Source organism: Cuculus canorus, chromosome 35, assembly GCF_017976375.1.
Source record: "Cuculus canorus isolate bCucCan1 chromosome 35, bCucCan1.pri, whole genome shotgun sequence".
In the NCBI taxonomy this organism is placed as follows: domain Eukaryota; kingdom Metazoa; phylum Chordata; class Aves; order Cuculiformes; family Cuculidae; genus Cuculus; species Cuculus canorus.
The window spans coordinates 184,903-198,126 of record NC_071435.1 but is presented as its reverse complement, the minus strand read 5'-3'; the positions used below and the strand labels follow the sequence as shown (position 1 = coordinate 198,126).

At 63.7% G+C, this 13,224-nt stretch overlaps 2 protein-coding genes across 3 annotated transcripts in view; both read left to right on the top strand.

Moving 5' to 3' along the window:
- Positions 1–4,016, top strand: part of GRIK5 (glutamate ionotropic receptor kainate type subunit 5) — a 4,295-nt gene extending 279 nt beyond the window's left edge. The window contains exons 2-6 of the mRNA XM_054052574.1: positions 1,513–1,833; positions 1,920–2,048; positions 2,152–2,273; positions 3,013–3,353; positions 3,986–4,016. Of these exons, the coding sequence (XP_053908549.1) occupies positions 1,513–1,833; positions 1,920–2,048; positions 2,152–2,273; positions 3,013–3,353; positions 3,986–4,016 (944 nt within the window). The remainder of the gene's footprint in view (positions 1–1,512; positions 1,834–1,919; positions 2,049–2,151; positions 2,274–3,012; positions 3,354–3,985) is intronic.
- A 2,283-nt stretch (positions 4,017–6,299) lies between these two features.
- The window catches only part of ATP1A3 (ATPase Na+/K+ transporting subunit alpha 3), a 33,190-nt gene continuing 26,265 nt past the window's right edge, over positions 6,300–13,224 (top strand). Inside the window, exons 1-3 of one of the 2 annotated variants that reach the window (XM_054052676.1) lie at positions 6,300–6,387; positions 10,649–10,732; positions 12,137–12,196. In XM_054052676.1, the coding sequence (XP_053908651.1) occupies positions 6,382–6,387; positions 10,649–10,732; positions 12,137–12,196 (150 nt within the window). In that variant the 5' untranslated portion in view covers positions 6,300–6,381. Of the gene's footprint in view, positions 6,388–10,609; positions 10,733–12,136; positions 12,197–13,224 lie in introns of both variants that reach the window. The other variant, XM_054052675.1, reaches the window with a different exon arrangement.

Here is a 13,224-nt window from a genome sequence, read left to right as displayed (position 1 = left end):
ATCTGGATCAACCCAACCGAGCTCAACCCAACCCATCCAACCCAACTCCTCCAACCCGACCCCTCCAACCCAACCCAACCCAACCCCTCCAACCCAACCCAACCCAACTCAACCCAACCCGGGTCAACTGAGGCCAACCCAACCCGATCTGGATCAACCCAACCCGATCTGGATCAACCCAACTGAGCTCAACCCAACCCATCCAATCCAACCCCTCCAACCCAACCCCTCTAACTCAACCCAACCCAACTCAACCCAACCTGGGTCAACTGAGGCCAACCCAACCCAATCTGGATCAACCCAACCCAACCCAACCCAACCCCTCCAACCCAACCCAACTCAACCCAACTGGGGTCAACTGAGCCCAACCCAACCCGATCTGGATCAACCCAACTGAGCTCAACCCAACCCATCCAATCCGACTCAATCTGGATCAACCCAACCCAACACCCCCAACCCAACCCCTCCAACCCAACACCCCCAACCCGACCCAACCCCTCCAACCCAACCCAACTCCTCCAATCCAACTCAACCTCACTCAACTCAACCCATCCAACTCAATGTGGATCAACCCAGTGTGTCTCAACCCATCCAATCCAACTCAACCTGATTCACCCCAACTCAACTTGGTTCAACCCAACCCCTTCAATCCAACTCAACCTGTCTCAACCCAACCTCTTCAATCCAACTCAACCTGACTTAACTCAACCCATCCAACTCAATCTGGATCAACCAAATGTGTCTCAACCCAACCCATCCCATCCAACTCAACCTGACTCAACCCAACCCATCCAACCCAACCTGTCTCAACCCAACCCATCCAATCCAACTCAACCTGGTTCACCCCAACCCAACCCCTTCAATCCAACTCAACCTGACTTAACTCAACCCATCCAACTCAATGTGGATCAACCCAATGTGTCTCAACCCAACCCATCCAATCCAACTCAACTTGGTTCACCCCAACCCAACTTGGCTCAACCCAACCCATCCAATCCAACTCAACCTGGTTCACCCCAACTCAACCTGTCTCAACCCAACCCCTTCAATCCAACTCAACCTGACTTAACTCCACCCATCCAACTCAATCTGGATCAACCCAATATGTCTCAACCCAACCCATCCCATCCAACCCAACTTGGCTCAACCCAACCCCTTCAATCCAACTCAATTTGGCTCAACCCAACCCAATGTGTCTCAACCCAACCCATCCAATCCAACCCAACTTGGCTCAACCCAACCCATCCCATCCAACTCAACCTGGTTCACCCCAACCCAACTTGGCTCAATCCAACCCATCCAACTCAACCTGGCTCAACCCAACCCCTTCAATCCAACCCAACCTGACTCAACTTCACCCATCCAACTCAATCTGGATCAACCCAATGTGTCTCAACCCATCCCCTCCAATCCAACTCAATTTGGCTCAACCCAACCCAATGTGTCTCAACCCAACCCAACCCACCCCATCCAACTCAACCTGGTTCACCCCAACCCAACCCAACCCAACAGACCGAGCTGCCCCTTCCCAACCCCCCCCAAGCCGAGGCGCTGAAGGTCCACCCGGGCCACCAGAGCCACCCTCCGCCCGTCTCCGCCCGCCCCAGAACTCGCGGTACCAGACCTACCAGCGCATGTGGAACTACATGCAGTCGAAGCAACCCAGCGTCTTCGTCAAGAGCACGGAGGAAGGCATCGCCCGCGTCTTGAACTCCAAGTACGCCTTCCTGCTGGAGTCCACCATGAACGAGTACCACCGGCGGCACAACTGCAACCTGACGCAGATCGGGGGGCTGCTGGACACCAAGGGCTACGGCATCGGCATGCCTCTGGGTACCCGGGGAGGGGTCAAGAGGTCACCTCAGCGCCCCCCAGAAAAACGGTGGTGGAACCCCATGGTGGTTATCGTCCTCCTCCAGGGTCGCCCTTTCGGGACGAGATCACCTTGGCCATCCTGCAGCTGCAGGAGAACAACCGCCTGGAGATCCTCAAGAGGAAGTGGTGGGAAGGCGGCCATTGCCCCAAGGAGGAGGACCACCGGGCCAAGGGTCCGCAGAGGGCACTTGGGGGGCGCCCAGAGGTCCGGGGTCGGGGTGTAGGGGGGGGGGATACGACACCTTCTGACCCCCCCATCCTCGGTGCCTCCTCCAGGGTTGGGCATGGAGAACATCGGCGGTATCTTCGTGGTCCTCGTCTGCGGCCTCATCGTCGCCATCTTCGTGGCCGTCATGGAGTTCGTGTGGTCCACGCGGCGCTCGGCCGAGAGCGAGGAGGTGGGGGGCGGAAAAGGGGGGGCTGGGGGGAAATGGGGGGGCTGGGGGGCAGAAAAGGGGGGGCTGGGGGGCAGAAATGGGGGGCTGGGGGGCAGAAAAGGGGGGGATGGGGGAAATGGGGGGGCTGGGGGGCAGAAAGGGGGGGTGGGGGGAAATGGGGGGGCTGAAAAGGGGGGCTGGGGAAAATGGGGGGGTGAAAGAGGGGGGAGGGGGCAGAAAAGGGGGGGCTGGGGGAAATGGGGGGGTGAAAGAGGGGGGAGGGGGCAGAAAAGGGGGGGCTGGGGGAAATGGGGGGGCTGAAAGAGGGGGGAGGGCAGAAAAGGGGGGGCAGAAGGGTCGGGGGGGGCACAGAGGGGATTGGGGGGTGCAGATGATATGAGGGGGGCACAAAGGGTGTTGGCAGGTGCTGGGGGGTCCCCAATGGTTCTGAGGGGTCCCCAACGGCTCTGGGGGGGCTCCAATGACTCTGAGGGGTCCCCAATGGTTCTGGGGGTCCCCAATGGTTCTGAGGGGTCCCCCAATCCCTCCAGGGGGGTCTCCTCATCCTTTCCCCCCCCAGATCTCTCTGTGCTTTCGGCACAGGGGGTTGCAGAAGGTCGGTGGGGTGCAGGGGGGTCCCCAATGGTTCTGGGGGTCCCTAATGGTTCTGGGGGGTCCCCAATGGTTCTGGGGGTCCCCAATGGTTTTGGGGGTCCCCCGATGCCTCCGGGGGGGTCTCCTGACCCTTTTGCCCCCCCAGATCTCCCTGTGCTCCGAGATGCTCCGCGAGCTCTCCCACGCCGTGTCGTGCCGCCGCCCCCCCCCGCGCTCGCCGCCGCCGCCGCCCCCCCCGCGGGGTCCCCCCAAACCGCGAGATGCGCTTCAGCAACGGCAAACTCTACTCGGGGACCCCCCCTTCGGATGGGGGGGGGGCAGCAGGAACGGCGGGACCCCCCCCCCCCCTGCACCCACATCCGCGTCTGCCCCGAATGCCGACGCATCCAGGCTCTTCGGGGGCCCCCCCGGACCCCCCAACCGCCCCCCCAAACCGAGGGGGGGCCGCGACCACCAGAGTGACCCCCCCCCCTTTGTACGCCGTGCGTATGACAGGAATTTTGGGGACACCCCACGCCACCCCTCCTCCAGGACTTTTGGGGGGACACCCCCCCCCCCCCCGCCAGGAGTTTTGGGGTCCCACCCTCCCCAAATAAAAGCCCCCCCCCCCCCTTTTTTTTGGACTGGAAACACCCCCCCCCCCAAAAAAAACTGCTCTGTGCCTTCCCGGGGGGGGGGAAGGGGGGTGTGGGGGTGCTGCTCCCCCACTTTCACCTTGCCCGGGGGGGGGGGGGGAATGGGACCCCCCCATTCCGTGCCTGGAAGGATTGGGGGGGGGGGGTATGACACCCCAATATCATGGGGGGGGGTGGGGGCGCGGATGCCCTCAATCCCCCCCCCCCGGACAGGGGAGGGGGAGGCGGGGGGGGGGTGGGGGGGTTATTATTATTATTATTATTGGTTTTTGCCCTTTTTTTGGCTGTTTTGTCCCATTTCGGGGGGGGGGGGTGGGGGGGTGTTGGTGCCCTCGGTTTTGGGGTCCTGCTGCCCCCCCCCCAAATAAAACCCACCTGGATTTTAAGGGAAGGCTCCCCATTGTCTTCCCACCCCCCCAAAAACCCCAATCCCCCCTCCCAAAACGCCCCCAAATCTCCCCCCCCCCCCTTTCCATGGTTCAGCCAGGAGGGGGCGCGCCGCGTACGCAAATGAGATGGAAATGAGGTGGGCGGGGCCAAGGCGATGCGGATAAAGTGGGGGACACAGCTTATGTGTCCCCCCTCCTTTCCTCCTCCTGCAAGGTGACCCCCCCCATCCCCCCCCCCCGGGGCTCCATCGATGGTTGCTATGGAAACCAGACGTGACGTCATCGGGGATGCCGGTGGCATCCGGATGCGATGGGGGGGGCGGAATTCCCCCCCCCCCCCAAAAAAAATCTCGGGGTGTCCCTCCTCCCACCCCCCAGACTCGGGGTGTCCCCCATCTCGGGGTGTCCCTCCCCCCACCCCCCAGACTCGGGGTGTCCCCCATCTCGGGGTGCCCCCCCCCCATAACAAGGGGGGGGAGGAACTGAGGGGGGGGGGACACCCCGAGATTGGGGGGGTACACCTTAATTTGAGGGGAGATTTCCCAATTTGGGGGGGGGCAATTTGGGGGGTAAGGGGGCGATGCCCCAATGTTGGGGAGGGGTCCCTGTGCCCCTCCCCCCAAGGTCAAAGTCATCTCTTGGTCATCTGGGGGGGGGTCAGCACTGGGGGGGGGGGTGGGGGACCCTAATTTTGGGGGTGGGGGGGCGCCAGGTCTGGTTCCCCCCCATCAGCATCCCCGGCCCCCGTTGCTAAGGACCATACCCGTTGCTATGCAGCCGCGTTGCCATGGCAACGGGAACAAGGATGCTGCGGCGGGGGGGGGGGCGGCGAGGTCATTAGCGAGACCGTTAATTACGGGGGGGGGCGGGAATAGAAGGGGGGGAACCCCCCAGGATTGAAGGGGGGGCATGAAAATGGGGGGGGGCAATATGGGGGGCTTTAAATTGGGGGGGGGCAAATTGGGGGGGGAGGTGACCTTGGGGGGGGCGTTTTTTTTGGGGGGGATAAATGTGGGGGTGCAAGGGGGGGGTAAAATTGAGGGATCCCATTGCGGGGGGGGCGATTGGGGGGGTAAAATGGGGGGGGCAGTGCAGGGGACCTTTGGGGTTCCCTGCATTGCGGGGTGGGGGGCAATGAGGGGGGGGGCGGTTTTGAGGGGGGGAATTTGGGGGTTCAGGGTGGAGGGGGTAAAATTGGGGGGCACTGGGGGGGTCGCATTGCGGGGGGGGGGCAAGTTTAAATTGGGGGGTTGTTGGGAGGGGGATGGGGTAAAATTGGGGGTTCGGGGGGGGCAATGGGGGGGTCGGGAATGGGGGGGCTGCATTGCAGGGGTTCCCATGGGGGGGTAAAATTGGGGGTTCGGGGGGGGCAATGGGGGGGTCTCACTGCATTGCGGGGGTTTCTATTGAGGGGATAATGGGGGGAATGCATTGCGGGGGGGTAAATTGGGGGTTGGGGGGCAATGCGGGGGGGGGCTGCATTGCAGGGGTTTCCTTTGGAGGGGGCAAATTGGGGGTTCAGAGGTTTGGGGGGGTCCGTTGGGGGGGTCTCACTGCGGGGGGGGGGCAGTGAGGGGACTGCATTGCAGGGATTTCCTTTGGGGGGGCAGTGGGGGGGTGAAATTGGGGTGCGGGGGGGTTAAATTGGGGTTTGGGGGGGTCTGCATCGCTGGGGTCCCCATGGGGGGGGGTCTATTGCGATTGGGGGGGGGGGTCCATTGGGGGGTTGGGGGGGAGTGTCACATGGGGGGGGTCTCAATGCAGGGGGGGCACCATGTGGGGGTGCAGTGGGGGGGGGCTCTGCATTGCAGGGGTTCCCGGGGGGGGGGAGGGGTCTATTGGGGTTCGGGGGGGTCCAGTGGGGGGGGTCCAATGGGGGGGTCTCAGTACAGGGGGAAGGGATGGGGGGGGTCTATTGGGGTTCGGGGGGGTCCAATGGGGGTCTCAATGCAGGGGAGCGCATGGGGGGGGTCTCAATGCAGAGGGGGCAAATGGGGGGGGTCTATTGGGGTTCGGGGGGGTCCAATGAGGGGGTTCAATGCGGGGGGGGGGCAATGGTGGGGGTTCTGCATTGCAGGGGTTCCCGGGGGGGGGGGTTGGTGTCTATTGGGGTTCGGGGGGGGGTTGTTGCGATTCGGGGGGGGTCCATTGAGGGGGGGGTATCTCTCTGCATCCCCCCCCCCCCGGGTCTCCCCGCATTGTGTGTGTATTGGGGGGGGGGGATCCCCTCTCCCGCAGCCCCCCCCGCCCCCCCCCCCCCCCGGGATCCGCAGTAAAAGGGGCGGTTCCATCCGCGGGGGGGGGCGCGGGGGGGGCGCAGAGGCTGTGATTGGCCGCTCCCCGCCCCCCCCCAAGCCCAGACCCACCGCCCCGCGCCCCCCCGGGCAGAGCCCGCTTGGCCGCAGCCGGGGCCGCCTCGGACCCGGAGCTCCGCACCCCCCGGACCCCCCCCGAGCGCGCAGAGCCCCCCCGGGCCCGGCAGCCGCCGCCATGGGGGTACGTGGGGGGAAACGGGCGTGCAAGGGGCGGGGGGGGCTGCCAGGGGATGGGGGGGTGTGCAAAGGGGGGGGCGAGGGGAGAAGAGGGGGGGAGAGGCGATGAATGAGTGTGCAAAGGGGGGGCGAGGGGAGAAGAGGGGGGGAGAGGCGATGAATGAGTGTGCAAAGGGGGGGGCGAGGGGAGAAGAGGGGGTGTGAGGCCATGAGTGAGTGTGCAAAGGGGGGTGCAAGGTGATAAAGAGGGTGCAATGTGATAAAGGGGGGTGCGAGGTGATGAATGAGCGTGCAAAGGGGTGTGCAACGTGATAAACGGGGTGCAAGGTGATAAAGGGGGTGCGAGGTGATAAAGGGGTCTGCAAAGAGGCGTGCAAGGTGATAAAGGGGTGTGCAAGGGGATAAGGGGGGTGTGAGGGGATAAAGGGGGGTTGCGAGGTGATGGATGGGCGTGCAAAGGGGTGTGCGAGGCGATAAAGGGGTGTGCAAGGAGATAAACGGGGGGGTGAGGGGATAAAGGGGTGCGCAAAGGGGTGTGCAAGGTGATAAAGGGCGTGCAAGGTGCTGAGGGGGGGTGCGAGGTGACGAATGAGCGTGCAAAGGGGTGTGTGAGGTGATAAAGGAGCGTGTGAGCGGCTAAAAGGGGGGTCTGAGGTGATGAATGGGTGTGCAAGAGGTGTGCAAGGTGATAAAGGGGAGCGCAAGGTGATAAGTGGGGCGTGCAAGGGGTGTGCAAGATGCCAAGGGGGGAGTGAGGTGACGGAGGAGGGCTGTGAGGTGCTAAAGGGGTGTGCAAAGGGTGTGCAAGGCGCTAAGGAGGGGCTGCGAAGTGATAAATGGGTGTGCAAGGGGTGTGCGAGGCGCTCAGCGGGGGCTGTGGGGTGATACAGTGAGTGTGCAAGGGGCGAACGGGGCGTGCAAGGGGTGTGCGAGGTGATATCGGGGAGCGTGAGGTGCTGGGGTGAGCGTGCAAGGGGGATTCGAGGTGCTCGGGTGGGTGTGCAAAGGGGCGTGCGAGGCGTGCGTCGAGGCACTGCGGCAGGCGGCGGGCGTGCAAGGTGCCGCAGGGGCGTGCGAAGGGGCGTGCGAGGCGCGTGCCAGGCTCACGCCTCCCCCCCTCCCCGTGCCACGCACCACGCGTGTGCCCCCCTCCTTGCACACCCAGAGCGTGCCCCCCCCCCGCCCTGCGTCACGCGTGTCCCCGTGCCCTTGGCCCCGTCCCGGCTCCACCTCGCGCGTCCCCGTGTTCACACGCGCGTGTGTCCTGGTGTCCCCTCATGTCCCCACGTCTGTGTCCACACGCGTGTCCCCATCGCCGCGTCTCCGTGTCCACACGCGTGTCCCCATGGCCGTGTCCTCACGTGTGTCCCCATATCCTCACGTGTGTCCCCATGTCCATGTGTCCTCATGTCCTCACGTGTGTCCCCGTGTCCTCACGTGTGTCCCCGTGTCCCCATGTCCATGTCCTCTGTCCCCGCGTCCACACGTGTGTCCCCGTGTCCTTGTGTCCGTGTGTCCGCACGCATGTCCTTCACGTCCCCACATGTGTCCCCATGTCCATGTCCTCACGTGTGTCCCCATGTCCGTGTGTCCCCATGTCCGTGTGTCCCCGTCCCCGTGTCCCCATGTCCATGTCCTCCGTCCCCGCATCCACACGTGTGTCCCCACATCCGTGTCCTTCTGTCCCCGTGTCCGTCTCTCCATGTCCCCACGCGTGTCCCGGTGTCCCCCGTGTCCCCATGTCCGTGTCCCCGTGTCCCCACATGTGTCCCCATGTCTGTGTCCCGGTGTCCCCATGTCCGTGTCCCCACATGTGTCCCCGTGTCCCCACGCGTGTCCCTTCGCCCGCAGTGCGTGTTCCCCCCCCCGCACTAATTAGGCCGTTAATTAATGAGGGGACGCAGCTGCTTCAATGGCACAAAGTCATTGTTGGGGGGAAGGGGGACGGGGGGGGTCAAGGAATGAGGGGGACCCCCCGCCCCCAAAAAATGAGGGCTCCCCCCCCTCCCAATGTGAGGGACCCCCCACAATAAAAACAGGGATCCCCCAAAAATGGGATCCCCTCCATGGAAATGGGGACCCCCCCAATGGAAATGGGGACCCCCCCCATGGAAATAGGGACCACCCCTAATGGAAATAGGGACCCCCTAATGGAAATAGGGACCCCCCCCAATGGAAATAGGGACCCCCTAATGGAAATAGGGACCCCCCATGGAAATAGGGACACCCCAATGGCAATAGGGACCCCCCCCAATGGAAATAGGGACCCCCCCCATGGAAATAGGGACCCCCCCATGGAAATAGGGACCACCCCCCATGGAAATAGGGACCCCCCCGATGGAAATAGGGACCACCCCCATGGAAATAGGGACCCCCCCATGGAAATAGGGACCACCCCCCATGGAAATAGGGACCCCCCCCATGGAAATAGGGACCCCCCACAATGGAAATAGGGACACCCCAATGGCAATAGGGACCCCCCCCCCAATGGAAATAGGGACCCCCCCATGGAAATAGGGACCACCCCCCATGGAAATAGGGACCCCCCCCATGGAAATAGGGACCCCCCACAATGGAAATAGGGACACCCCAATGGAAATAGGGACCCCCCCCCAATGGAAATAGGGACCCCCCCATGGAAATAGGGACCCCCCCCCAATGGAAATAGGGACCCCCCATGGAAATAGGGACCCTCCAATGGCAATAGGGACCCCCTAATGGAAATAGGGACCCCCCTAATGGAAATAGGGACCCCCCCATGGAAATAGGGACCCCCCCCCAATGGAAATAGGGACCCCCCCCAATGGGAATAGGGACTCTCCTAATAAAAATAGGGACCCCCCCCCATGGAAATAGGGACACCCCCTAATTTACCCCCATCTTGGGGTCCCCCCCTTTTACCCTCTCAATTTCCCCCCCCCCCCAGTTTGCCCCCCCCCAACAGCCCCAATTTTGGGATCCCCCCCATTTCCCCCCCCCCCAAACTGCCCCCATCTTCCCCCCCCTCAAATCCCACCCCCCACAATCTTGGGGTCCCCTCACCCCCCCAAATCTGCCCCTCCCCATCAGATTTGGGACCCCAAAATGGGGGGGGAGGCAAATGCCTTGGTGTGTCCCCCCCAAATTGGGGGGGGGGGCCACCCCCAGACCCCAGGTAAGTAAAGGGGGGGTTCCCCCCCCAGAGAGCCCCCCCACACACATTTCCCCCCCCTTTCCCATCCCCCTCCCCCCCCCCGCCCCTCCCCCCTCGGTCAGGACCGGATTAAAGGGGAGCAGATGGCGAGGGGGGAGGGGGGGCACCCACAGCCCCCCCCGTGTCCTTGTGCCCTGGGGGGGGCGGGGAGGGGTTTGGGGGGTGGGGAGGGGTCGATTTGGGGGTTCCTGTGGGGCGGGGGGGGGGAATTGGGGTGGAGGGGGATCCCGGTGTATTATTTTGGGGGTCTCTTAAGGCTGGGGGGGGGTGGTGGGGCAGATTTGGGGGGGTCTCTCAGGATCTGGGGGGTCCCTGATGGATCCCAACGGGGTTTTGGGGTGCTGGGGGGGGGGTCTCAAGGACCTCTCAAGGTCTAGGGGGGCCCTGCTGCAGGTTTTGGGGTGCTGGGGGGTGGTCCATAGACATTGGAAGGTCTGGGGGGTCCCTGCTGCAGGTTTTGGGGTGCTGGGGAGGGTTCCATAGACCTTGGCAGGTCTGTGGGGGTCCCTGCTGCAGGTTTTGGGGTGCTGGGGGGTTCCCAGGGACCTTGGCAGGTCTGGGGGGGTCCCTGCTGCAGGTTTTGGGGTGCTGGGGAGGGTTCCATAGACCTTGGCAGGTCTGGGGGGGTCCCTGCTGCAGGTTTTGGGGTGCTGGGGGGTTCCCAGGGACCTTGGCAGGTCTGGGGGGGTCCCTGCTGCAGGTTTTGGGGTGCTGGGGAGGGTTCCATAGACCTTGGAAGGTCTGGGGGGGTCCCTGCTGCAGGTTTTGGGGTGCTGGGGGGGGTTCCATAGACCTTGGCAGGTCTGGGGGGGTCCCTGCTGCAGGTTTTGGGGTGCTGGGGGGGGTTCCCAGGGACCTTGGCAGGTCTGGGGGGGTCCCTGCTGCAGGTTTTGGGGTGCTGGGGAGGGTGTCCATAGACCTTGGCAGGTCTGGGGGGGTCCCTGCTGGCTGCCAGTGGGGTTCTGGGGGTCCGTGGGGTGCCCGGTGTCCCCAGGGTGGGGTCGGGGCCCCCCAGCGTAACCCCCCCCCCCAGTTCGGCGGCTCCGACAGTTACCGCGTGGCCACCACGCAGGACAAGGGGGGCGAGAAGGAGTCACCCAAGAAGGGCAAAAGCAAAACCAGGGACCTCGATGACCTCAAGAAGGAGGTGGCGATGGTGAGTTTGGGGGGGTTGGAGGTTTGGGGGGGGCTGGGGAGCAGTTTGGGGGGGTTTGGGGGGACTACAGGGCAGTTTTGGGGGGCTATGGGGCACTTTGAGGGTGCTATGGGGCAGTTTGGGGGGGCTATGGGGCAGTTTGGGGGGGCTGGGGGGCTACAGGGCAGTTTGGGGGGGCTACAGGGCAGTTTGAGGGGGGCTGAGGGGGACTAAGGGGCAGTTTTGGGGGGCTATGGGGCACTTTGAGGGTGCTATGGGGCAGTTTGAGGGTGCTATGGGGCAGTTTGGGGGGGCTGGGGGGCTACAGGGCAGTTTGGGGGGGCTACAGGGCAGTTTGAGGGGGGCTGAGGGGGACTAAGGGGCAGTTTTGGGGGGCTATGGGGCACTTTGAGGGTGCTATGGGGCAGTTTGGGGGGGCTGGGGGGCTACAGGGCAGTTTGGGGGGGCTACAGGGCAGTTTGAGGGGGGCTGAGGGGGACTAAGGGGCAGTTTTGGGGGGCTATGGGGCACTTTGAGGGTGCTATGGGGCAGTTTGGGGGGGCTATGGGGCAGTTTGAGGGGGCTATGGGGCAGTTTGGGGGGCTGGGGAGGACTACAGGGCAGTTTGGGGGGCTATGGGGCAGTTTGAGGGGGGCTGAGGGGGACTAAGGGGCAGTTTGGGGGGCTATGGGGCAGTTTGGGGGGACTACAGGGCAGTTTTGGGGTACTATGGGGCAGTTTGGGGGGCTGAGGGGGGCTAAGGGGGAGTTTGAGGGGCTATGGGGCAGTTTGGGGAGGGCTGAGGGGGACTACAGGGCAGTTTTGGGGGGCTATGAGGCAGTTTGGGGAGGGCTGAGGGGGAGTTTGGGGGGCTATGGGGCAGTTTGGGGGGGATGAGGAGGACTGAGGGGGAGTTTGTGGGGCTATGGGGCAGTTTAGGGGGGCTGAGGGGGACTACAGGGCAGTTTGGGGGGGCTATAGGGCACTTTGAGGGGGCTATGGGGCAGTTTGGGGGTGCCTGAGGGGTACTACAGGGCAGTTTGGGGGGCTATGGGGCAGTTTGGGGGGGCTGAGGGGGACTACAGGGCAGTTTTGGGGGGCTATGGGGCAGTTTGGGGGGGCTGAGGGGGACTACAGAGCAGTTTGGGGGGCTATGGGGCAGTTTGGGGGAGCTATGGAGCAGTTTAGGGGAGTCTGTGAGGAGGTTGGGGGGTCTGTGGGGCGGTTGGGGGGGACTGGGGGGGCTCTGGGGCATTTTGGGGGGCTGTGGGGCATTTTGGGGGGCTGTGGGGCAGTTTGGGGCTGTGAGGATTTGGGAGGTGGGGATTTGAGGATCAAGGTTTTGGGGGGGCCAGGATTTGGGGTTTTTTGGGGTGCTGTGATTGGGGGTACGGGTGCTGAGTTTCGGGGTGCCCCATCCCACAGACGGAGCACAAGATGTCCATCGAGGAGGTTTGCCGCAAGTACAACACCGACTGCGTGCAGGTGAGACCCCCCTCTTTTGGGGTGTCCCCCCTCTTTCGGGGTCCCCCCTCTTTCGGGGTCCCCCCCCTTTTTTGGGGTCCCCCCTCTTTCGGGGTCCCCCCCTCTTTTGGAGTACCCCCCTCTTTTGGGGTGCCCATCCTCTTTTGGGGTGCCCCCCTCTTTTGGGGTGCTCTCCTGGTTTCAGGGTGCCCTCCCTCTTTTGGGGTGCCCCCCCCGGTTTCAGGGTGCCCCTGGAGGTCCCCAGTTTTGGGGGTTTCCAAGGTCCCTGGGAGGTCAAATTTGGGGTCCCTGATGTCTCCAGTTTTGGGGTCTCTGGTATCTCCAGTGCCTCCAGTTTGGGGTCCCTGGTGTCTACAGTTTGGGGTCCCAGTGTCTCCAGTTTGGGGGTCTCCGGTGTCTCCAGTTTGGGGTCCCAGTGTCTCCAGTTTGGGGCTCTCCGTTGTCTCCAGTTTGGGGGTCCCAGTGCCTCCAGTTTGGGGGTCCCAGTGTCTCCAGTTTGGGGGTCTCCATTGTCTCCAGTTTGGGGGGTCCCAGTTCCTCCACTTTGGGGGTTCCCAGTTCCTCCAGTTTGGGGGTCCCGGTGTCTCCATCTGGGGTCTCCGGTTCCTCCAGTTTGGGGGTCCCAGTTCCTCCAGTTTGGGGGTCTCTGGTGTCTCCAGTTTGGGGGTCTCTGGTGCCTCCACTCTGGGGGTCCCGGTTCCTCCAGTTTGGGGGTCCCAGTTCCTCCAGTTTGGGGGTCTCTGGTGCCTCCAGTTTGGGGGTCCCTGGTGCCTCCACTCTGGGGGTCCCGGTGCCTCCAGTTTGGGGGTCTCCATTGCCTCCACTCTGGGGGTTCCTGGTGTCTCCAGTTTGGGGGTCCCTGGTGTCTCCAGTTTGGGGGGTCCCAGTTCCTCCAGTTTGGGGGTCTCCGGTGCCTCCACTCTGGGGGTCTCCATTGTCTCCAGTTTGGGGGTCTCCATTGTCTCCAATCTGGGGCTCTCTGGTGCCTCCACTCTGGGGGTCCCTCCTGGTGCCTCCAGTTTGGGGGT